The 23810-nt window shown below is 38.7% G+C and overlaps 1 protein-coding gene across 1 annotated transcript in view; it reads right to left on the bottom strand.

The window, feature by feature from the left end:
• LOC108163703 (probable G-protein coupled receptor CG31760) overlaps positions 1 to 23810 on the bottom strand; it is a 37034-nt gene extending 13224 nt beyond the window's left edge. Inside the window, exons 1-4 of the mRNA XM_017299143.2 lie at positions 23766 to 23810; positions 19411 to 19635; positions 4253 to 4806; positions 2387 to 2573 (exon numbers count right to left, since the gene is read on the bottom strand). Of these exons, the coding sequence (XP_017154632.1) occupies positions 2387 to 2573; positions 4253 to 4786 (721 nt within the window). The 5' untranslated portion in view covers positions 4787 to 4806; positions 19411 to 19635; positions 23766 to 23810. The remainder of the gene's footprint in view (positions 1 to 2386; positions 2574 to 4252; positions 4807 to 19410; positions 19636 to 23765) is intronic.

The raw sequence follows: 23810 nt of genomic DNA, 5'->3' as shown, positions 1-23810 counted from the left end.
ATGAAAAAAAGCAAGAAAAATATCAGTTTTTAGGAATAAACTAAATCTTGAATTTAAGAAAAATCTTTAATAATTTTTAAAGTCCCTAAATCTATAAAAAAAAGTCGCTTCGGAAGTGTAGTATTGTTGCATAGTATAATTAAGCAATTATTGAAAATTTTCCATCAAAGAGTACGGAAAACCATTTGATTAACACCGAAAGACCCCTTTAAAATCATGCGTACATCATAGTTCCATTAAAGTCTTAAATTTCCAAACCCCTTTCAGGTTTCATTTAAGCCTAAAAGCAAATCTTTGGGCCTTTAAGCCTCTCTCTGCACTTGTCATATTTTCCGGTAAAACGCAGTCAAGCCAAGGGGAAACCCTGACCCCTTTGAGAGTGACTGCTGCTGCTTCCGTTTGCTTTAGTTTGATGCCACTTTTAAAATTGGCTTAAATTTATTCGATTTGTGAGGCACTTTATGGGAATAATTTATGCGTGGCATCAGAATTTCCACCGACCGACGAGCGCTAAAAGGGAGAGACCAAAAGCCAGGCAGAGAGCGAGCGAGCGACAAGTGCCCGAAAATTGTATACAAACGGCTGCCTCCTGTTGCTGCCGAGCTCAACAGGATGATGGAACAATGAGAAAACAGCCAACAAAAGGCAGCAAATTTGCTTTCACTTTATGCGATTTTCGCTGACACGTCTCACCTTTCTGGGCACTGAAACACACACGCCGAGAGAGGCAGAGATGGAGAGAGAGTGATGCCTCGTGGGGCAAAGACAGAGGAGGATTTTTGGCAGGAGGAGGCCATGAAATCATGGCCATAATGGCAACTTGTGCGCTCCAGCACTCCCAGTCAGATGCTGCCTTTTGCTCCCCTGATTATCCCAGAAGCTCAAGAGTGAAACCAGAATGAAACCGAGCGATGGGTTCATTGTGCGTTTTGTCCTTGACTATGCAACGCCATCAGATGGTATTCTACACTACCAAAAAACAAAATGGTTGAGAGCTCATAACTTTCCCAGGATTCTCCTCCATTTTCATCGTAACCAAATCCTCATTTAATTTGCATTAAATCTGCAAAAATCATTAGATATTTGTTTATATATTTGTTTTTTTTTGCCAGTGTATCCCTTTGATGAGCATTGTCAAGGCTGTTGGGCATGGGAATGGAATGAAAGTCTTGTCCTGACAGCAGCAGCCGCGCGACACCATTGGGGTTGACAGCCAACGACGCACTTGTGGCGCATCAGACCCACACTTTCTACCAAATATATACATACATACATATATTTATTTATTATATATACATGTGTATGGAATGTCCCTTTCGTCCTTTTGTCGTTGTTAGCCCCATGTTAATGCTGTTGCCTTTGCTGGAGATTTAATTTAAAGTTCGCATTGTGCCACATTGGGTCTGGTCTGTGTTCTGTGTTCTCCTTCACTGTGATTTACCCACAACGCAGCTAAGGGGGCACCGAAGGGAGCAGATCCTTGGCAAGGACATGCATGACAGTAAGCAAAAATATACACAACAAATTTACAAGGTTCAATTGAAAGAGAAATTCTGAAATGTGGCTATCAGATTTCCACTTGAGGGATAAGAAGAATCATCCTTTGGCTGGGGGCCGGCGATTGCGAGACTGAAACGTTGTAATTGTATTGAATAAAAGACAGTAAAAGAAAAGATATCATCTTACACACCCGCCGAGCCTTTATATGCATTGAGTATATTAATTGGTTTTTTTTATTTGTGGTGGATAATTGGTGTAGCAGATCGATGGAGCTGTAGGAAATATTTATGTACTTTTTCTATAAGCATAAAATATTAAACTCGATTTTTAAGGTGTATTCTAAGGTCTTTAATATTTTAGGAGATGTAGGAATTAATTAGAAAATACAGTCGAGCTTCCATAAAGCGAATTTCAAGGAATTGCATATCCTAGAGGCTACTTTTTGGAATTAAATTTACCAAAATTTGTTGTTAAAAATGAGAGAGAAGTGCTTTCCAGGCACCAAAAACCTGTTTTTTTTTTTTTTTGCTATTTACATAAATTTTAAAAATTATGCAAATTTCAGAAAGAGTTGACAGTCCATCCACCATTAAAAAACAGAAGCACTTCCAATTTTAATTCGGAAATTTCAGCACAAAAAAGGCCAAGAGTTCACTTTAATTTCTGACCAGTGGGCTATAAAAATGGGATGGAATGGGGTTCCCTCTGCCTGATATTCAATAACTCTGCCCCGCCATGTGAGACACGCATATTGACTTTGGCCGAGCCGGAAATGACACTCCCCCCCCCACACACACACACACAAAAAACAAGCTTCAAAATCAATAATCGATAGAGGGATAAAATATATATATATAAAAAAAAAACATTGTGGGGGAACACTCACCGCCGTGTCGAATGATGCCAACTTCCTGGAGTATCGAGGCGGCCAAATCGGCTTTTTGTCTGGAGCTCTCGTATCGCTCCGAATTGATGGGCACTTGTAGGGGTCGGTAGAGCGTCGAGATGCATAACGTGCCCAGATTTTCGGTGGCAATGTCGTGTATCGTCACCAGCGATTGTTCGATGGCCTCCTGTTAAATGGTATAGGAATCGTCTCATTATTATTAATATTATCTAGCAGTGGAGGTGGGTGTATGAGGGGTGTGGGGGGCTCTCTGTGTATTTAGCGGGCAACCCAAATCATTTTTTTGTTTTTTTTTTTGTGTGGTCTGCCGCTGACAAACGCATTAAAAATACATTTTAGGCTAAAACAAAAATTCATGGAACCATTATATCGTCATTTTGGTTTTTAGACCCTTTTATCGTTTGAGTGGAAAATTACGTTATTGGCTTTTTTCCACCCCCAAATTTGTTGAAGGAAAAGTTTTCATTGTTTTGACTTTAAATTGTTGAAGGCAATGGCACGAAATAGGAGGGGGAATTTCCGACTAGAATTGTAGATTTGAATCCACAAAAGATATGGAAAATGAAGAGGGATATTTCTGCTGTGGCCATCGGTTTCCTTGGCGAATTTTCTTGTGTTTAGAGAGCATAAATATCTTGACTCTGCCATAACCATTTAGCCTAATTAGCTTGCCTCATAATGAGGCACACAAACCGCAGCGAAAATTCACTCAAATGGTTGCGAACTTCCAATTAGAGCACAGTGCGGCATGAAACTATATAGAAGAGTGTGTAAGAGGCACTTCGAAGGTGGGGAAACGGAAAAAGATGATGGTCTGTGGAGGGCTTTTATTTCAAAAGTGTGGGATTTTTGGGTGGGCTATTCTCCCACTCAAACTTGCTTTATATGCCCGAAACGTACTGTATTTGACAGCACTTACTGTTCCGCCGCCCATTGAGCATTCATTAAGTGCAAACTAAATAGCCACTCAGATCACTTCGGTACGGAATGGAGAATGCAGAATCTGAAGTGAAGTCGCGTCTGCGAATTGCAATTCAATTAAATTCGACTGAGAGCCGGAACACTCACTCACTTACTCACTCACTCGTTCGTGGAGGGTGCCGACCGCCCACACCTCAAACGTGCGTGCCCCCTCCTCTGCTTGTGCCCCCTCCCCCGCTTGTGCCGCACTTGTGCCCATTATTTCAATGGCACTTCAACGTAATGACGGCTTAAATAAGGCTTACACTGTGCATCGTAAATGCTGCATTCATAAATAGTGCCACAGTGTAATGGGTGTTTAATGCTCTCAGCATTTTTGGTAGTCGCTTTTTGTGCCTTTGTTGTGGTAAAACCCGTGTATATCCCCACTCAAATGGAGTTTAAAGTTGAGATTTAAGTTGTGTGGGAAGTTCCTTTGAACCTAAGCCAAACTTAATGAAGGATACAAAGTTTTTAGCCAAAAAGTTCCACCTAGTGTTTAGGGAATACTTTCGATTTTTCAATAAATTAAGTGGGGATCTAAGGGCCGTTTATGCCTAGTTGGCTGCTAATATTTAAGCCTTAATAAATTACTAATTTATGCTTGGAATATCCGTATTTATTCCCTGCCAAAATCAGGCACATAAATCAATTTTTTTGGGAGCCAAATTAATTTCCTTTTTAATATCAGATTTGATTGAAATTCATTGAATTAAAATTTAAAAAAAACTTTAATTTAATTTAAATTTTTGCAAAATAAATCTGGAATTTTTGCACTTTTCCAAATATTTTTAATTCGAATTTTTGTACTATGCCCAGCTCTAGTTTCTGTTAATCTGCAAAGGATATTAGTTTATCTTAAACCCTAAACCTTTAAGGACCTACCCGAGTGACTGTGTTGCCATCGCCAATCCTGACAATGTCTTTGAACGGATCCTCATGGATGCCGGCTATTCCCCAGCTGGTTGTCGATTTGCCAACTGCGGATGATGCCGAGGCTGAGGCTGCTGTTCCTCCTGCTCCTCCTGTGCCGAAGGATGCTGCTGACGATGATGATGATGCTGTGGCTGTGGCTGCTGCTGTGGCTGTCGTCGTCGTCGTGTTGCTGTTTAGTGTTGTTGCCGTGGCCTCGGGCCCGTTGGCTGTTGTTGGTGTGGCTGCCGCTGCCTCTCCGTGTTGCGCACAGGCCGCAAGCAAAAGCCACAGCATCACCAGAGCCGGACCGGCTCTTGTTGTTGCCACCAAAGTGTCGCTGGCCACTTGTTGCTGTCTCTGACAGATTCCATCTAGCTCCTGTGCCACTCCTCCTCGTCCTCGTCGTGCTCCTCCTCTTCTCCATCGACTGTCGGCACCATCCAGTGCCCCCTCTTGCTGCTGCTGCCTCTTCTTGCGCCTCCCTGCATTGAGCCAGCATTTCATTGTTGTTTTTGCATTTGCAACTGCAACAGAAAGAGAGAGAGATAAACGGGGCCACAGCCAGAGAGTGGGATTAGTAGTTGCAGACGACTTTACCGACTTTTAAAGTGTAATTTTAATCATTTTGCTTTTGCTTTTGCTTTTGCCTTACAAGATGTTTACGCGGCGGAGACTAATTGTTTTTCTGTACGAGAATCAAGTACGATGAATGGAAGATGAAAGATTAAAGATATTGAAATAAGGAACTGTTTAAGGATTGTAAATGAAGGATTAAAACACTAGATTCTAATGATACTTATCAATAAATTTATATCTGTAATTTTCGGTATTTATCACTCATGAATCATGTCATTTTTATTTTTAATATTTAATATTTAATATTTTAATATTTTTTAAATTATTTTTTTTTTTTAATATTATAAATTATGCCTTTACTTTTAGGCTATTTTAATGATATTTTGTGTATGTGCAGCTGTAACAGGGCAACGGCGCTGGACCAACGCGATCCACCCTCCTAAAACCAATTTAAAAATCTTTTTAATAGTCATCGTAATTCATGGGTGACTTTTTGTTTAAATTCATGTGTCATTCATTGATGTATTAATCGAAAAAGACGTGGCACAAGTCACAAATGTGGTTCTGCCGATGTTGACGCCTACTTGCGGAGTCAATACTTCACTCATGATTCTGCAACTGCACGGATATCATGAGTTAATCCGATACTACATCGATAGGTAACGTTAAAATAAATTCACGAAAGATTCGGAACTTCGAAAACCCCAAACCCCATAATTAATTCCAGAAATGCGTCGAAAGTTTTATGAAATATGCATAACCCCAAAAGCTGCTAAGATACATGGGATCTATGCCATTGACAGAATGCTCAATTAACCTTCATCACGAAGTCCACTTTGGCTTTCAGCACATGCACAGGAAAATTATTAAGCCAACACATAAATAAGTTGTTGAAATATTTATGTGTGTTCAAGACAAATGCAAAAACAGAAAACTAAAAGGTAAAGGACTCTCGGGGAGAGGCGTTGCCCGATACGGCAGACAGAGGGAGAGAGAGAGGGAGAGGGCGAGAGAGAGAAGGCAATGGCAGGAAAGTGAAAGCAGCGACAGATCTGTATCTGTGCTTACACCTGCAGACGCCCACAACTGGTTCAACATAAAACCATCAGGCAACTCGTAAATAAATACAAAAGACATAAAAGCATAAAAATACAGCAAAAAAAAAGATAAAGAGCCGAAGAGCCCAAGAAAGTGTTTGCATGCCCCAACCCCCCTCCACTTCCACTTCCACCTCTACTTTTCCCTGAAATGAAAGCAAACGAAATGTAAATATCAAATAAAAAGCGTAGAAAAAAAGGGGAAAAGTGGGAAATATGCGACACATATTTGGCATTAGAGGGGACGGAGGGGGGAGGAGACTCTGTTCGGGATTTAAGTTTCAGTCGAGGGCTCTGTGTTTGCTTTTGCCAGAAAGAGGTAACTCCTTGGGATTCTGCGTCTACCGCTTCGTGACCGATTTTATTTGCAGTGCTTTCAATGCTTCACAGAAAAATGTCTGCCATTTGTAAGAAAGTATAATAATGGCCGGGCTAAAAAAAATATAAATGTATGGCCATAAAGTCGATATCGATTGGAAGCCACTCCACTCTATTTTTCTGCACTTTACCTAAATGCTTTATGGCGTCTGCAAGAATGCGTGAAATATGTGGCAAGTTCTGCCGAAAATGTAGGGGAATGAAGGGAAAGGGGAGATAATTTAAAGGGACATTTATACTGCTATAAATTAAATAATATTTAGTCTAAAATAGTGACGAAAGACTACAGAATTGTCATGTACAATTATTATTAAAATATCTACATATTATCCGTTTTAGTATGGCCATTTTTTTTTTAGAAAGTTGCTTCTGCATCTTTTTGCAGAGGATCTTCTTGAATGCAGATTCAGATTGAACAAATATGAACACAAGATTGGAATGAATACTTGTTTAAATTGATTGACAAATTGACAAAAAACTGATACAAACTTATACAAAATTAAAAAAAAAAATGTTTAAAAATATATAAAATATTATAAAAATATATAAAAAATTATAAAAATATATAAAAAATTATAAAAATATATAAATAATTATAAAAATATATAAAAAATTATAAAAATATATAAAAAATTATAAAAATATATAAAAAATTATAAAAATATATAAAAAAATATAAAAATATGAAAAGGTATATAAAAAATTTTAAAGTTATATAAAAAAGTATAAGAAGTGATTTTAAGATCTGTTAAGCAGTTCAGTATTCGTCAATAATTCGTCAAGTGTGGGCACAGCACAACTTTTCAGTTCACAGCTGTTTCAACAGCTTTTCTATTGCGATTTTCAGAAAGAAAATAATTTGTTCCAATAAATGAATCATTGCTTGATTTTGTAAATTTCTTTTTCGATTTTTCTATTCCAAACTACAACTCAAAAAAATATGAACAAATGCGAGAGACATTTAGAAACATCTGGTATAGCCATTTCCAACAATTGTATCTCCTGAATAACCTCCTCAATAACTTGTTTGTCCACCCAACTCCCATATAGACGGACTCTCCATTATCCTTTGTACATTTCTCCTATGGACTATACGCCACGTATAAGCCACTTCTCGACGTATTAGCCATTTGTTGGTATATGGTAAATGTGTACAAAAAAAATTTGCCAGCCATTTGAACTTGACTGACGACGACAGCATGTGGATTATGACGATGATGATGAGGAGGAGGAGGAGGATGATGCATCATTATGATTCCACCCACAGTGGCAGGGGCGGGGGCGGGGGCGGGGGCTCCATGTGCGAGTATTTATTGTTTACAGTTGGAAAATTCTGCCTCCCTCCATAGACGAGGACGAGTGCGAGTACGAGTCGCCGTTTTTCGCGTATCATGAGCATGACTAAGCAGCGAACCATATGAAAATACCCCCCGACCCAGAGAGGCAGCGATGTTGAAGAAAAATGGACAATATGCAAAGGATTGAGTGGATGGATGGCTGGCTGGCTGGAGGGGTTGTGGCTGGAGGAGAGCTTCATAGAAGCTGTGAAAGGGTTCAGAGAGCGGCCGTGCGGGGCTCCCTCACAAATAAACCCCCACAGAAGTCAACTCAACCCAAAAACCAGTAAAAAAAAAGAAGGAGAAAAAGAGACATGTAAGCGAAAATGCTGCTGCTGCTGAACAGGGCTGGCAGGGCAGCTGTTGTTGATCCTTTTTATTTGCAAGCAAAAATAAACACGAGCCGGAGAAGGAGCATCACAGGGAGAAGGAGAACGAGCAGTAGCAGGAGCAAAAACGAAAGTCCCTCTAAATCTGTGTCGGACGTTGGTTATGAGAGGAGAACGTACCAGTAAGCAGGACTCGTACTCGTACTCCTGCCAGTGCATGCACATCCAAAACATGCACACAACACACGACACTCATCAGCAAAAGTCTGTGCCGAGCTGTGCTGTGCTTGAGGTTGATTGGAAAACGATTACTCGTTTCAGCTGTAAGCCTTCCTCTCTTCATTTTGCGACTATAAAGCTCTTCTCACTTGATTGGGGGGTCTTTGATTATTATTATTATTATTAGTTTGGCACGAGAGAAAATCAGTCGAAACGTTGGGAATCAAGGTTCAAGTGGCACATGTACATTCACTGCTAAGCTACTCTGTGTGAGAGGTAGAGGGAGAATTTGAGTGCGGAATCAGAGAATTTTAAATTGAATTTTTGTCCTTTATTCCGATTTAACCAGACTTTGGAATTTTTAATTTTTTATTAATTATTATCAATATTTTTTTTTTGTTTTCTTCGTCATTTATTTTTTTTTAAATTATTTTATTTTTGAAAATTTATTTATGGTATTTTATTTGTTTATAGTATTTTATTTATTTATGGTATTTTATTTATTTATGGTATTTTATTTATTTATGGTATTTTATTTATTTATGGTATTTTATTTATTTATGGTATTTTATTTATTTATGGTATTTTATTTATTTATGGTATTTTATTTATTTATGGTATTTTATTTATTTATGTTTATTTACTTTTTATTAATATTTTTTAAAAAAAAAAAAAAATATATATATATATTCTTTTAAGAAAACATTTTTAACCGAATGGTTACAAAGTAAATCTATTTCTAATTTAAATCCTAATATCTCTCTAAATCATTATGTCTAAAACATGAAAATATGAACGAATGAATTTTCCAAAAGCTTTAACATTTTCCTAAAATGTTCTTTTATTTTCCTGGCAGCTTGTTTCGTGCTGACTAGTGTAATTATACATGTGCCCAGCAGAGAATATTTACTTTGGTTTTTCGTGTGTCGCATTTGTTGTATTTTCCATTTACATTTTTCGGCTTGGACTGGCTGGGACCCCCCTTTTATTTTATGCATCAAGAATTTATGTTTTCCCAATTTGGAAAATGTCAAAAATGTAGGAGCATAAATGTTTGCTGGTCAGGTGTTTGTTTAACGAAATACGAGATAGAAAAAGAGACTCGGACGAAGAGCTCTTCCTGGACTGGGACTGGGAAAAGGACAAGCGTTTAATAGCTGCCAACAAATTGGTTTATCTGGCCTGCCTCTTTCCTCGGTTGGCCGACATCTGAAATGGAAATCCCGTTGCCACTTTGCATGTTGCATGGATAATCTACTGGCAAAATGCTGCCCTGTCCTGCTATCACTATCGAAAACTAAGCCGCCGGCTAATGCTCCAGTCCTGCCAATCATTTCGGGGCCCGCCTATCAACCATTTCAAATCTTTGGGACAATTTTTCTTTCGCCGCTAAAGAGGCTTTTCCCACGAATTCTGGGTTAGGGGGTGGTCTGTGAGGAGGGAAAATCTCCTGAGGCTTGCATTAATTTAATGAGTTTCCTTCTGCCTCTGATTTGCCTGCGGTTTTCGGTTTTTTTTTTGGCCATTTCATTTTCGTTGAACGAAACGAGACGAGACGATTCAACGCCTTTCACTCGGCTTTTCTTTTGGTTGAGTTTCTCCTTTTGAGTGGGACAAATCGGGGCTCTCTCAGCCTCTCAGCCACTCAGCCTGCGGGTCAAAACGTCACAACTCGACTGGAATAAGTGAAGTTGTCAGTCGGTCGGTTGTTGGTTGTTCCTTAAGCTGTTTGCCGTTTGCCTGTCATGTGTTTTGCATAATGTTCTGGACTTGATTGAACATTGGATTCGACATGGATCAACTTTCCGCCCCACCCACACCCACACACGCACACAAATTAGTTTGGTTTTTCGATTATCAGTATCAGTGTTTCATGAAAAGGGATATACTGTAAGCTGGAATGTGCGTTGAGTCGTGGATAACCTTACCCACGATGGCCTACGTTAACCAAGGTCTGTAGTTTCTTGGGTTCTCAGCCATGTGTTTGTATTTTAGTTAACTATTCAGCACAAACATAAGCAGTGCTACCCCCAGTGTTCGTCTGAGCAGAAGGGGCTTCAAAAACTACAATAGTTTCTGCCTATATTCGGGCAAACTTAATGCATAAATCTGGCATTATTTGATATCAGTTGGAGTAACTTTAAGCCTTTTAAGGTATAACTATTAATGCCATAGTACCTCCTTCTTTGTCTACTACCCTCGTGTCCCATAAGTGTATCTATATAAACTCTGGTTAGAGCTAAACGCAGTCTTTGCCTTTAATATAATAACAGAAAAATGCAATATTTAAAATAAATATTAAATATTATGCAAATATATTGTCTCTTGAGCTCTAATGAGCTAGAAGAAACACAGCCATATTTAGTTTAAAATAGGAAAAATTTCATTGAAATATAAAACACTTTAAAATAAATATGTATATATTATATTAAATTTGTGGGAAATAAATTTAATTAAAATATAAATTAATTTAATTGAAGCTCAAGAAATATATTTATTTGATATACATATGTACGAAACACATTTAGATCAGATATGTTTTTTTTTTGGGTTGCTCAGCTCGAAATTAGTCAACGAATTCCTTAAACAATAGCCAGCGGTGCAGCGTAACGTAAATGAACGAATATTTTTTGCTATTTGCACTGCCCACAGTACCAGATAATTACCGAATATGCTTTTGCTCCTCTCTATCCACCTTCTTCGTTCGTGCGCTTCTCTCGCGCTCTGTCCACCGTTCGTTCCCGGCTTATCTACAGCCGAGCCTGCTCTAACGCTCTCCCTCGGTCGTTCTTTTTCGTTCTCTCGCTCTCGTTAGCCCTTGCCTTAATGAATCTCGAGCTGATCTTCGTAGGCATCACAATCGGTTCTACACACACATACATACTTTGCTTCCCTTCTAGCAATGAATCGTAACAAATGTTCATACGCACACGAAACTTTTCAGTTTTTACTGCTTTTTTCTCTGTATATAAGTATTACACCAACGTGGAATTAATATATCGTAAATATGTTTACAAATTAGCAATTGTTACTCGATTGCCACCACTTTACTCCCTGCCAACCCCCGCATCGTCTCTCTACCCTCCTTGCTTTTTCTTCTTTCTTTCTGAATGATTCCGTTTCTCAATAAAAATTACCGCATCACGGAATTATGCATACATTCGCTATATTCGCTATATCTGCACGTACGCGTAATATCCACATTATAAAGTCATAAAAGAGAAAACAAACAATAAGAAATAAACGAAGCCAGGAGCCAGACAGAGCTGTGGTAGGGGAGGGAGGGAGGAGCAGGGAGGGGAGACAAGCAGAAAATCATAAAAATCAAATCAGAGCACAGGGATCTACTCATCAAACGGGAATGTGCGGGATAAATGCATTGCGAATGGATTGCCTGGGAAACCTTCTGGCGAGGGGGCGGGGCGAGGGCGGGGGCGGGTTTGGGGGCTGCTTTCCACCACATAAAGCACATGAAATTATTATGATCGAAAATCAATGACAAAGAAAACTCACAAAATCAGCAGAATGTTGCTCAAATTCTCAATTGTTCGGCTGATAGGAAGGGCAGGGGATTTGGAGGGGGATGAGGGGTGTTATAAAGGGAGCTTTTAATGGCAGCACCCGCCCCCTAAAAGCAGCTTAAAGGACGCTTGACCCTCCTTTTCGGTTTCCCCATTTTGCGAGAGGGAGGGAGGGAGGGAGGGAGAGGGAGAGACGCACAAATGTGTAAAGCAGATAAAAACGTGTTTATGAAAAGGTCCCAAAAGGCATAGAGATAGTTTATGCGATGAAAGGCGTATGCGAAGGATCTAAAAATAAAGCCACTGACCAGGAGGGGGGACGGAGGGTGGACAGGGGGGGGGGGGGAGGGTTGCGTCAGCCGGGAAAGCAGGGAAAGCTCAAATATTGTTTGCGTTTCTGCCACAAACGAGGAAGTAATTTAGCCTATATCCATAGAAAAAGTTTACTCTTTCGTATCATGCCACATGCCGCAGCCGGTGGAAACTTTAGACAGGTGCAAGTGTTTTTTCTCTGGCTTTTTAATAAGTTAAGCCGCCTCGTGGAAGAGACAGGCGTGTGTGCTACATGCTACAGAAGGGGCAGAAACAGCTGCAAAAGTGTTGCAACGATTATATGTGACGGCAGGAAAATAGAAAACAGGACAACCGGCCTGCAACCGTATGGGAAAAGTGTCAAAGTTTGATTAAAAAACTCTTGTTTAGACTCTTAGCAGACCCCTCTATATAAATATCATTAATTTATTTATGTGGATTTATTTATATTTATTTTTATTTAATTGTATTTTTATTTAATTGTAGTTTTATTTAATTGTATTTTTATTTAATTTTATTTTTATTTAATTATATTTTTATTTAATTGTATTTTTATTTAATTGTATTTTTATTTATTTGTATTTTTATTTGTATTTATTTTTATTTGTATTTATTTTAATTTATATTTATTTTTATTTGTATTTATTTTTATTTGTATTTATTTATTCATATTTATTTATATTTATTTTATCACAAATCCCTGTTCTAAATAAATAAAGACAGGGTCATAAGAGCAGCAAGATACGAATTTTAAGCTACAGAAAACAGTAGAAACATTAATGAAAAGGTATTTAAATCCCCCAGAAATAAAAGCAATATATTTCCAGCGGCAAAAAAGAGAAGGCAGGATAGTAGAAACGGGAAACAATAGAGACAATAAATTGTAGCTGTACTTATAAACTGTTGACAAATGTTGTCCAATATTGCCTTTGCTTTGTAGGTTTTTATCCTCCATTTTTTGGTCTTTTTTTTCTCGAGCACTTCATGCGGAAAAATGCACTAGAAAACACAATTTGAAGATGGCGGAAGGAATGCTCCACCCAAAAAATGAAACTAAGGACACGAACAGCTGGAATGGCAGCAGCCAGCCAGCTCGAGGAGGAATCAAGAGCAGCGCAGAGCAGCAGCCAGCTCGAGGAGGAGGAGGAGGAGGAGGAGGAGCAGCTGCGTTTGATGTCTTTAGCCCGAAGGCAGTGCAAGGTGGTGTCTGGCGGAGTGGCTGGGTATGGCATGTCCTGACATTGCATTCTGCTCTGCCCCTTATGCCATAAAGATTACATTTTTTTAGCTGCGTAAAACTTTGGGCAGATGGCAAGTGAAAGGGAAGCCGGAGATACCGAGCGATAAGGTGGTTCGTGGCAAGCAAGGCGGAAAGTTGGATATTTATTTTCATTTGTAATCCTAAAAAATTCCTGCAAGGTTGAGTTATGCGAGAAACCACTGTCAAAGGATATTGGGTATTACCGCATGGGTCTTAGATACTCGGAAGGCCTTTCAAAGATAGAATTTCCCTTAACAAAGAAAGTATCTCTTGCATTCCTTCGGATATTAGACTACAATTAATTTGTGTTTAATTTATATAAACTCCCACCAAAACCGAGATATACTCTCTGACGGATTCTGGCCCTCTTCTGGCCCCTCTTCTAACCCCTCTTCTGCCCCTCTTCTAACCAATCCCGCCATATGCCACACATAAGATGAACTCACCAGAGGAAAATTCAATGGGAACGGAGAAGGCGGGGCGCCGCGACGTGTCGATTGCAGTTGGCACACAAATACAGATACAGATACAAATACAAATTAGTGTAATTAAATGTCAAACAAGTGCTTGGAAATGACAGGCAACTGTGGTTAAGTGTGCTTTTGGATGCTTTAGCAATAATTATAGTACTCCCGGAGTTGCAAGGTTGCGAGGTTGCAAGGTTGCTGGTGCCCTGCCACCCTGCCACCGTTTTTGCGGTTGTAAAACTTTATGCCTGAACTTGATGACACTTCGCTGCAGCTGCAACTCAATTGCAGCCCTCGCTCTCGCTCGTGATACGCTCTTCAAGTGGATTTTGTGGTTGTTTGCAAAATTTTGTGCGGCTTCGAAAGTTGGGACGTACTCGTGGTTTAGTGGATACTTGATTTTCTGTGGTATCTGCAAATCTGTAAATTGATACAACTCTTTTTTCGTCAATCAATACCGAACATTCGTAATTGTAGCTCAATATTGGGGCTTAATTTATTCCCTTTTATAGATGGACATCTGGTGGATACTTAGTCTCCCATTTGAACCTCTATTCTGTTTCTTTTTTACTTCGAAATTTTATAGTTCTTTTCTCTGATGGCGCTTAAGCATTTTGTTCGATGAAGTGGCGGTAATTGTGTCGTAAAATGGGAGCTAAAGTGGGAGCTTAATGTCCTTGCTAAGGGACACATTGTTATTGAGTGCATGGCTAAGAATAATGCTATTGTACGGGATGTTATACAAGGATGAACGGGTTTTGGGTGTTCGTTATAAGATTTCAAATAAAAACAATCCGTTTTGGAGCTCGTTATTTCGGTACCACCCATGAAAAAAGGCAGAGCTGCGGTACGTCCTGCGTCCAGTAGATCACAGATCCAACGTAAATTCGTACCCCCTGGATGTTGTCTGTCTACGTTCTACTGAAGGTAAATTCCAAGCTGAACGGCATCAATCACAAGCTAAAGGATGACCCTACCACGCACTTTGCCAAAGATAATACATAGGAAGGAACTGCCTAGATAGATGCAGGTTCTGGTTGATACCAAGGGACAGGGGAGCCATCGAGAAGGAAGGAGCAGCAGCGAAAACAAAGGACCGAGGATGTTGCAAGCAAATTTTGATCAAAACTCTAGCGAATTTTGCTTTCACTTCCTCCTTTCAAATATAAAGCAAAACCCACCCAAAAAAACGAGGTCTTCAATAACTATTTCATGTATTTCCCTTTCGACCCACTGCACGTTCCTTGCCTTAGTTTTTGCCCCTAGTTTTCACACACTTTTCCGACCATTAAGTGCAGCCACAGCAGCTTTTCTCTGGGAACTTTTTAAAGCATTTCGTGCTCCGAAAAAGAAAAAAAAAAAATACAAGCTAAATTAAAATGAGAGCACAAATTTGTTGCTGTTTGCAGCAGCTCTTTGGCGTTTGACTTTCGCACAAAGGGAGCCACTGAGCCACGCCCATGGGAGCGGGGAGCCTGTGGGAGAGATGCAAATGAATCTGCCCGAGCGGTTTACAAAAAATGCACGCCCCCAGCCGTTTTTTTCTCACAGATTTTCGGGGCAAGGCAGACCATTTGTCGGTTATTTGGTTCTCTTCGTTCTCTAGGTTCCCCACGACGAGTATATAGGGATACAGATGCACAGATACAGATACATTACGTATAGATTTGAGTAATGAGAAAAGTTGAAATGCAGGGCAACGCGGATTATTCATTAGCCTGCGGCTTAGGTGTTATATTTTGTGAGTGTCTTTTCCAGGGGGGACACCACCCGCCCCCCTTGCATCTCTAATTGCCGAATTTAGTTGGAGACCAAACTCCAAACTTCGTCTGGTTTTGGAAACTTTTCGACCAAAGCGTGAATGAAATTTAAAAAACTATTTTTTACCCTTAAAAAAGATGAGCAAACAGCGAACAAGTTTTAATTGCTCTAATAGAGGATTTTAATAAATGTTCAAATGTTCAAAGGCAGCTAAAAATACCATATATGTAGATAGCCCTCGGCGGTTTCGCCTAGTGGTATTTTTAGAGGGTGATGTGTAAAGGTATATTGTATCTGTGCATCCGCCATGGAGGTAAAGTAGAGCCTCTAGAGGGAAGTCCATGGATGCCCTTTGAGGGTAGGGTAGGGTATCACATCAGTTATCATTATCATCACTATCCTATTTCTATCCCTATCCTATTTCTATATCCCACGTTTCTACCAGGTCTTAAAATGCAAGCTTTACGGGCTTCTAGTGGCAACGCAAAATGAGGTCGTAAAAAATGATTTACTTGGAACAAAAAATATAAGAAAATCCAGGGCTTGAGCAGGGGACCCCCAGGTTGAATTCGGTTTGATTTTGAGCTGGTAAAATAAAAAAAAATGGTAATTTTCCCTATATTCTGGTGGGAGGATCGTTTGTTGAGATCTTTGGATTAACAAAAACAATTTGAGACAAATAAACAAATCATTGGAGCCAAGGGCATAATCTGGGATGTTGATTCTATTCGTTATGTAGAACATTAACGGATCTGGAAATATATTAAGTAAAATTTGGAATAAACCATATTGGAAACCAATTGGGAATTTATAGAATATTTATCGACCTCATCTGAAGTAAAGCAGGTATAAAATGAATTTTTTTTCTTAAATATACCAAGTGAATTAAGGGCTGAGGTCAGTTTTCGTTGAATTTCAGTAATAATTATGTCTGAAAAAAAAGATTCCATCTTTTTGTGACTTTTTGTTTGTTTCCAACAAAAGTTGCCTTTCTCAAACGAACACTTTTGTGGCAGGTCACGTTGACTTTCTCCAACAATTGCCTGGGGCACTCCACTGTGTGGAAACGTGGGTCCTAACGCGAGAGAAAGTACAGTGAATACATTTGTAACCAATGGAAGATTCACTGGAAATATATGGTCTTATATGGTCTTCCTCTTAAAGAAGAAACTTACACTCTGTCGCCGTTCCTCAATTCCTCATTTTAATATCCCTTTTTGAATAAATTTCATTACAATTTCGAGCAAATTGTACTCCAAAACATATTTCCTTTAATTACCAAAAGTCAATCAATCCATGGAGTACTGTGTTTTTTTACTGTCTGGATCTTTATTGGGCAATCGGAAGGCAATTATATAAAGCCGCCTACAAATGGGTCATTAGGCCAAAACAATCGACACATAATAAAGAGAGAACCAACAAGAGAAGAGGGCCGTAGTTGTGCGAGGTGTGGGGGGCGAGGGGGAGTGGTTCTGGTCATCGACAATTCAATACCGATTTAATGACACCATCATGGTGTTACATTTATTTAAATATCTATTAGTTCCGACGGTCATTAATATTTATTGTCATTGTCATAGTCTGGCTGTCACTGTCGCTGCTCATTTGTCTCTTGCCTGAAAGTGCCACAGTTCTGCTAGAGGGGGGGTTGGGGCAGGGGGCGGAGGGCGGAGGGCTACCCCAAAGGAAAACACACACTCGAGGACTCTGGAAATGAATAAGCAGCTAATAAGGCCTAAGAACATAAGCAGACTAGAAACACAAACACTGTCTCACATAAGTATATGCACACACACACACACACACACACACACACCCACACACATACACCCATAACGATCCAAAGTAGGCTTATGTAATGTCTCTACGTCCCTTCTGCCGGCTACCACGCAGTAAACCCCCCTTTTGTCAGCCATCGAGAGCCCTGATTGATGTGGGAAAAGCGCATTGAGCGAACAACATTGTTAATCCCCACAGACAGCGACTTTGTTTAATTATAGCAAATGAAAAGGATTTGGTTTGCTTCAATATTGCCTGCATATAGGAATTGTATCAGGGAAGGATCTCAAAAGGCAAAGGAAATACTTCAATTAAATAGATTTGAACCACTATTACCCAGAGAAAAATGTTGGACCTAAGGAGACTTCCACTCTCTGTAAACCCCTAAACGCTGCTGCCCCTCGTTTTAGTTCGAATTATAGAAAATTTAACTTACAGACCTTCGAGTTATGGCATTTCAACTATCTACTATTGTTGTTGTTACTTTGTTTTTGTCTCGAAATCCCCAAATTCGATGCCAACAAGTTTCCAAATCCAATTTCATGCGTGTTTCACACTCTATAATTTGTGCTGCACCACACATGGATTCATTCATGAATTACCAGTTGTTTGGGTGGATCATCTCTCATCCGCTGACAGGCATAATTAATGAATTTCATTTAATTAAAATGAAAATGAAAATTGCGGTATGCTAATTTTTTCTGGCAAATATTCGTAATTATTATGTGGACAAAAACCGTGTCCGTGTGTGGCAGAAACAAATTGGATTTGCCAATTAGAAGCGAATAAATTGGGTGAAATGAAATCAACAATTGCTCACCGAAAATTTAAAAACTGCAGCCTTTGTATGTTTATTAATATTTCTTATATTTCATTGTTGCCATGGCGATTGTTGCATACCAATATGCAGAGAGGCTGGTTCAATGCCTCTTCCAGGGACAGACAGGGGGGCCCCCTGTTTAGTCTCAAGTGTGCAGAGAAGGTGAACGAACAGCCCACACAGATACTCGTGTAGGTACATAAATATTTATGGGCAGGATTTGCAGCACACTTTACTGGGACTGGGCCGAGTCCCCTGGCAGGAGAGAGCGAGAGAAAGACGGCAGTCCTTCGGCCTTAAAGCCGCCGTTTAATTTGATTAAATGTTTCGACCTTTAAAGGCCAAGCAAGCGGTTAAAAGACTCTGCTACTCCCCCGATAGAAGGCGAGCCCTGAAAATTCATCGAGTAAATAATTTAACCGCATTCAATTATGTATCCCTGTATCCTATATACAGCTGTACATAAGTGTATATACTTTTATGCAGAAACCTAAATATAAATCTCCGGAGGGACTGGGGCTGGGCATCATTTTGTTAATACGTCTGATGAAATGGAATATCTATTCTGTACTTTGGGGACCTTTGGGGGAGCCGCTGAATGAATTATGAAAATTGGGTTTCACGTGTTTTTTTCTTCTTGTTTTTCTGCTGGCGAATATGCCACAAATTTGTGGAGGCTTTAAGAAATTTAAGAAGTATTTTTGAGGCAGTAATTGGAGATTTTTTAGCTCATTAATTAAGATACTCATTGCTCAATTTTCGCTTAAATATAATTAAAATATCAGTTTTCTTGATTCATTCTGAGACTAACGAATAAACCAAAGAAAAATTTAAGCTTAAATATATTTTTTAATTATAATTAATAATAAATATTTTTTAATTAATAATAATTTGGAATTTATAATAATTTTGAATTAATAATAATTTTAAATTAATAATAATAATTTTGAATTAATAATAATTTTGAATTAATAATAATTTTGAATTAATAATAATAATTTGTAATCAATAATTAATAATAATAATTATTAATCAAAAATAATAATTTTGAATTAATCATAATTTTGGATTAATCATAATATTTTTTAATTTATAATTAATAATAATTTAAATTTTTAATTTATAATTAATTATTTTACTTGATTAGTTTTTTCATATCTTAATGAGTACCTTTTTATTTGATAAATATTTTTTTTATGATATATAAAATTGTTCAAACTAAAAGCTTTTGAAACGCACAAGAAAATGTTTACCCATTTCGAAGGACTTACCTCCTTTAACCGAAAATCATGACTCGGAATTTTCTTAGTGTTTTCCTCAAAGTGTGGCCTTTTCCCACAGCTTCTTTTTCCTTTTTCCTTTTTTTTTGTGCGTGTGTCTGTTTCAGTTATCAGCGATTTCCTTCTTTTCACTTCATCATCTCCTGCCGCACTCACTTTTTATTGAACTTTTCTTTTATTGTCTCTCGTTATTTCATTTACTTAGGATCCATCCGCCTGCTCCCATTTTAGGTTCAATTTGTATACAAATATTTAAATTAAATTTCATATATTTCCGCTGTGCGTCTGTGTCTCTGTGTGTGTTCTTTCGTATCTGTGTGTCTGTCTGTGGGTGGGCATAGATTTTTCCCATTTGGTCTTTATCTCGGAAATTGGCTTTATTTCAAGCCAACTTTATCTTTCTGTGTTTATTCGGTTTACCATTTACTAAATATTCACAAATTTAACCCGAAATATGTGCTGGCGAATTTTAAAAGTATTTTCTATTTGTTTTTGAGATGAGAGAAAGTTCTGCCTGTTCAATATTTAAATGTGGAGTGGATTAAAAGAGCTTAGTCGGATGAAAAAGTTTTCAATGAAATGGTCAAACAATTCCAGGGATATTTAGATAAATTCTTTAATATGTTTTTGGTTTTTTTTTATGGAAATAATTTGACGTATCAGTGGAATTTTTGTATGTGGAAAATGTATCTGCACAAAAGGAGAAAAACATGTGAAAATGAATGGATAAAATATATGACTATATGGATATAAATGAATCAATATGCGATGAATGAAGCGCCGTATGGAAGTCGGTGCCTTTATTTGTGATTTTCTCATTTGCAGCTTGCGATTGGCCTTGGTTGGGAAAATTAAGCATTTTCCACTGAGGTTCTGTGGTTCCTTTTTGGTTAAACTCCTACTTTTATAAATCTGAGTTGTTTGACGAGCTTTGGAGGTTGGAATATTGAACAGTTCCACAGAACTAGAACTCAATGTAAATCCCTAACCAAAAAAATTAAAAATAAAATAAAAATAAAACAAAAATAAAATACCCATATGGCCAGAAACATAGGCTTTTTTTTAATTCTACAAAATAATGCAAAAAGGTTATGCTTACAAAAATAAGCATATCTTATAGAAAATTAATTAGTTTATCGGTTAAAATTGATTTTCGTTTGAAAAATTGCCATGGAAAAGCACTTAAAACAGTAGTAAACTGAAAAGTTTACGTTTTACTCCGCCACTGTCTGTATTTTTTTTATTTTAAGCTCGAAATCTGTATTGGCCCTAAATATTTAAAAATTAATTAAACCATCCATAAACCCAACTTAAATCCAAATGAACATACAAAAGAATTAAATATAATCTTCAATGAAAGAGAACAAAACTCCGCAACAATAAATGCATATTTAATGCCAAGTTTTGGCTTTCTAAACCCCAATTTCCAACCAAAAAGCAAACCAGTTCTAATGGCCGGAGAGTGCAGCATTGTGTGGCCCACTTGCGGACTGGGATGGGATGGCTATCGCATGCCTGCACTCGAGTCGGAGTCTTGCAATTAATTCCCAACTTTCGGGCACTGCTGCACTTTGCCCATAACTAAGCATCAGTGGAGCTATCTCCGAGGAGCTCGGCGTGTATTAACGTTAATAATGAAGACAACGGGGGCCACGGCGACAGCGGAAGTTGATGGAAAACTTTCGAATAGAGCAGAGAACTTTTTAAATACAGTGAAATGTGCCAAGGGCCTCGAAGGGGGGAGGGCAGGGAGGGAATTACCAACAGCTGAGCTTAAATATTTATGAATATTTATTAGCCGTGAACTGTCGCTTATTAAGGATCCTAATAGCAGCAGGAACGGGAGGCAAGGCGGAAGTTGGACCTGTTGCCGCCGCCTCATTAATGGAATAAAATTTCCGTTCGGTTTGCCCCGCCGCGGCCGGAGGCAAAGTTAATTACAATATTTCATTGCTTCTGTGGTGCATGAAAGGGAGGGGAGGGGGAATTTTATTTCTTAACAAATTGCCAACGGCACATTAAACGCAGAAGAAGTGGAAAAGTAGAAGAAGCCGGTACAAATGGAGGAACAGAAATGCAAAGCAATTTGTAGTAAATAAAAAAAAGTTGGAAGTTAAAATGGCGCCCAAATACGCAACTCAAACCGGAAGGAAAACTTTTCACGCCCACACCAACAGCACACACACACACGCACGCACGAGAGAGCACCAGAGAGAGAGAGGGCGAGAAATCCTCACAGATGGGCCTAGACATTGACAGGACACACGGAAGGACTTTGATTTTCATGAACAAGTGATAAGGAAAGGAGAAAGAGACTCCCCCCAAGAGGTGGAAACTATAGAAAGTTGTCTTTGGCGAATACGAAGCACCTTTAATGCTCCCAAAAGCAGGAGTAGAACGAGTAAAGAAAGGGAAAGCTGGACATGGGAGAATGCCAGGACTGAGACAAAAGAAAAGGCAACAATTATTGAGTAAAAGAAAGCACAAAAAGTACTTTTGGATTGCACAAGTCAGTAGATTATTAAAAAAAACAGAAGAAGAACAAACTAAACACCAAACTAGGATAAAGTGAAAGTTGGAGAAACAAATTAAAGCCGAGAGAAAAGTAATAAGCGGAGGAATGCAAGGATAAAGCAGAAGCCAAGAATGTTTGAAAAGAGCAAGGCTTTAATACGAAAAAAGAAAGTTAAGAAAGGGAGGGGAAAGGGTAAAGGGTAAAGAGCATTGTATAGAAGTCCTACGAAGAAACTTAATAATCTTTAAACAGTCGATTCTCAAGAGGAAGGAAATCTTTCGGCCAATGGAATACAAAATTATATTAAAATAGTGAGAAAATTATAAAATATTTAAAATAATAATATTTATAATATAGTAATATTTATAATATAATAATATTTATAATTGAATAATATTTATAATTGAATAATATATATAATTTAATAATAATATATATTACCCTAAAAGGTGAATATTGCAATGTCAACAAAGTCGTGAGCGGGAAATGAAAAACAAGTTCCTTTAAAGAAAAAATATCTAAGATATACAAAATAGAGGAAATGAAAAAATCTTCAAGCAAAGAAAGCAAAGAAAAACTTCAACTAAAGCAATAAAAGAGCAGAAGATGAAAATGCAATAAAATGGTAGGAAATGAAAAATGAATGCAGAGCAGATAAAAAAATTAAATAAATGATGGCCAAGAAAGAGAGATTTAACCTAAGGTCTCAAGCGGTTCAGAGACCATTTTAATGACAAATTGCAGCAAGTATTTTTGAGAGAAAGACATTTCAATTCAAAGAGAAAAATATTTGAAGAACAAACATTCCACAGACATTTTAGTAAGACATTTCAAGGAGCTCCAAAGACTATAATTTATGTACCGCATAATATTTAGAAAATACTAAGAAAATGTAATCGAATTGATATCATATTTAAGCAGGATCCTGCTGATGATAAACAGTGGCTTTCAAGGCTTCCAAACAAACTCGAAAATACACCAATGAAACCCAATGAAATGCCACAATTTCAACATCGCCGAAGCGTCGACGTGTCTGTCCCTCTCCTGGCTGGAACCGTCTCTACAGTCCCGGAAGAGATTTGAGATCTTAGATCTGTACCCCAGCCAGCCAGGGAACTTCTTCCTTACCCAACAAGCCCCCAAAATACCCCACAGAAATGCCTCCACATCGAAGTCGCGGAAGCCTGTCCTTCCCTCTGCTGCCTGGAGCCTTCGCTTCAGTCTCGTCACAGTTCGATCTCTGGACAGATTGAGATCTGTGCCCCCCCCCCAGCTAGCCAGGGAACTTCTTCCTTGCACAACAAACACGAAATTGCCCCACTGAAATGTCGACAACATCCACTCATCATCGAACTCTTGGCATCGCCGAAGCGGCAACAACAACCGGTAAAAAAAGCTCGAAGGGGCAGACGGACGGCACACCGCCACGCTGCTGTCTAGGTGGGATTTATGTATTTCTTTTATATTCACAGGTCCTTTCGGTTTTATTTCTTAGACTTTTGGGGCAGACGCCCACACGGCGCCAAACTGCGCAGCCTGCCCGGCTCTGGTCTACTCTTCGCGGCTCTTCTCGATGGTTATTCAACGGCGGCCAAGTCCTGGCTTGAATTCTTTTGATTTTGAGTTTTTAGTCATTTTATTTTGTATTTTTTGTTGCCTGTTTTTCAAGGCTAATTGGTTGAGGGGTTTTTTTTTTAATTGAAATTAGCTGATGGCGCCCGCACGGGACCGTCGCTTTTCATTCGAACAAAACAGGCTTCCCACCCACACACAGCACACACCCACACAGAGGAGAGCTAGAGGGAGACAGAGTTGTTCCACCGATAAGTACCGTTATGTTTGGTGTCGCACAACCGACGCTTTCGCAACTCCGCCA

This window comes from Drosophila miranda, chromosome 4 (genome assembly GCF_003369915.1).
Source record: "Drosophila miranda strain MSH22 chromosome 4, D.miranda_PacBio2.1, whole genome shotgun sequence".
Lineage (NCBI taxonomy): Eukaryota > Metazoa > Arthropoda > Insecta > Diptera > Drosophilidae > Drosophila > Drosophila miranda.
This window is presented reverse-complemented; position numbering and strand designations above follow the sequence as displayed.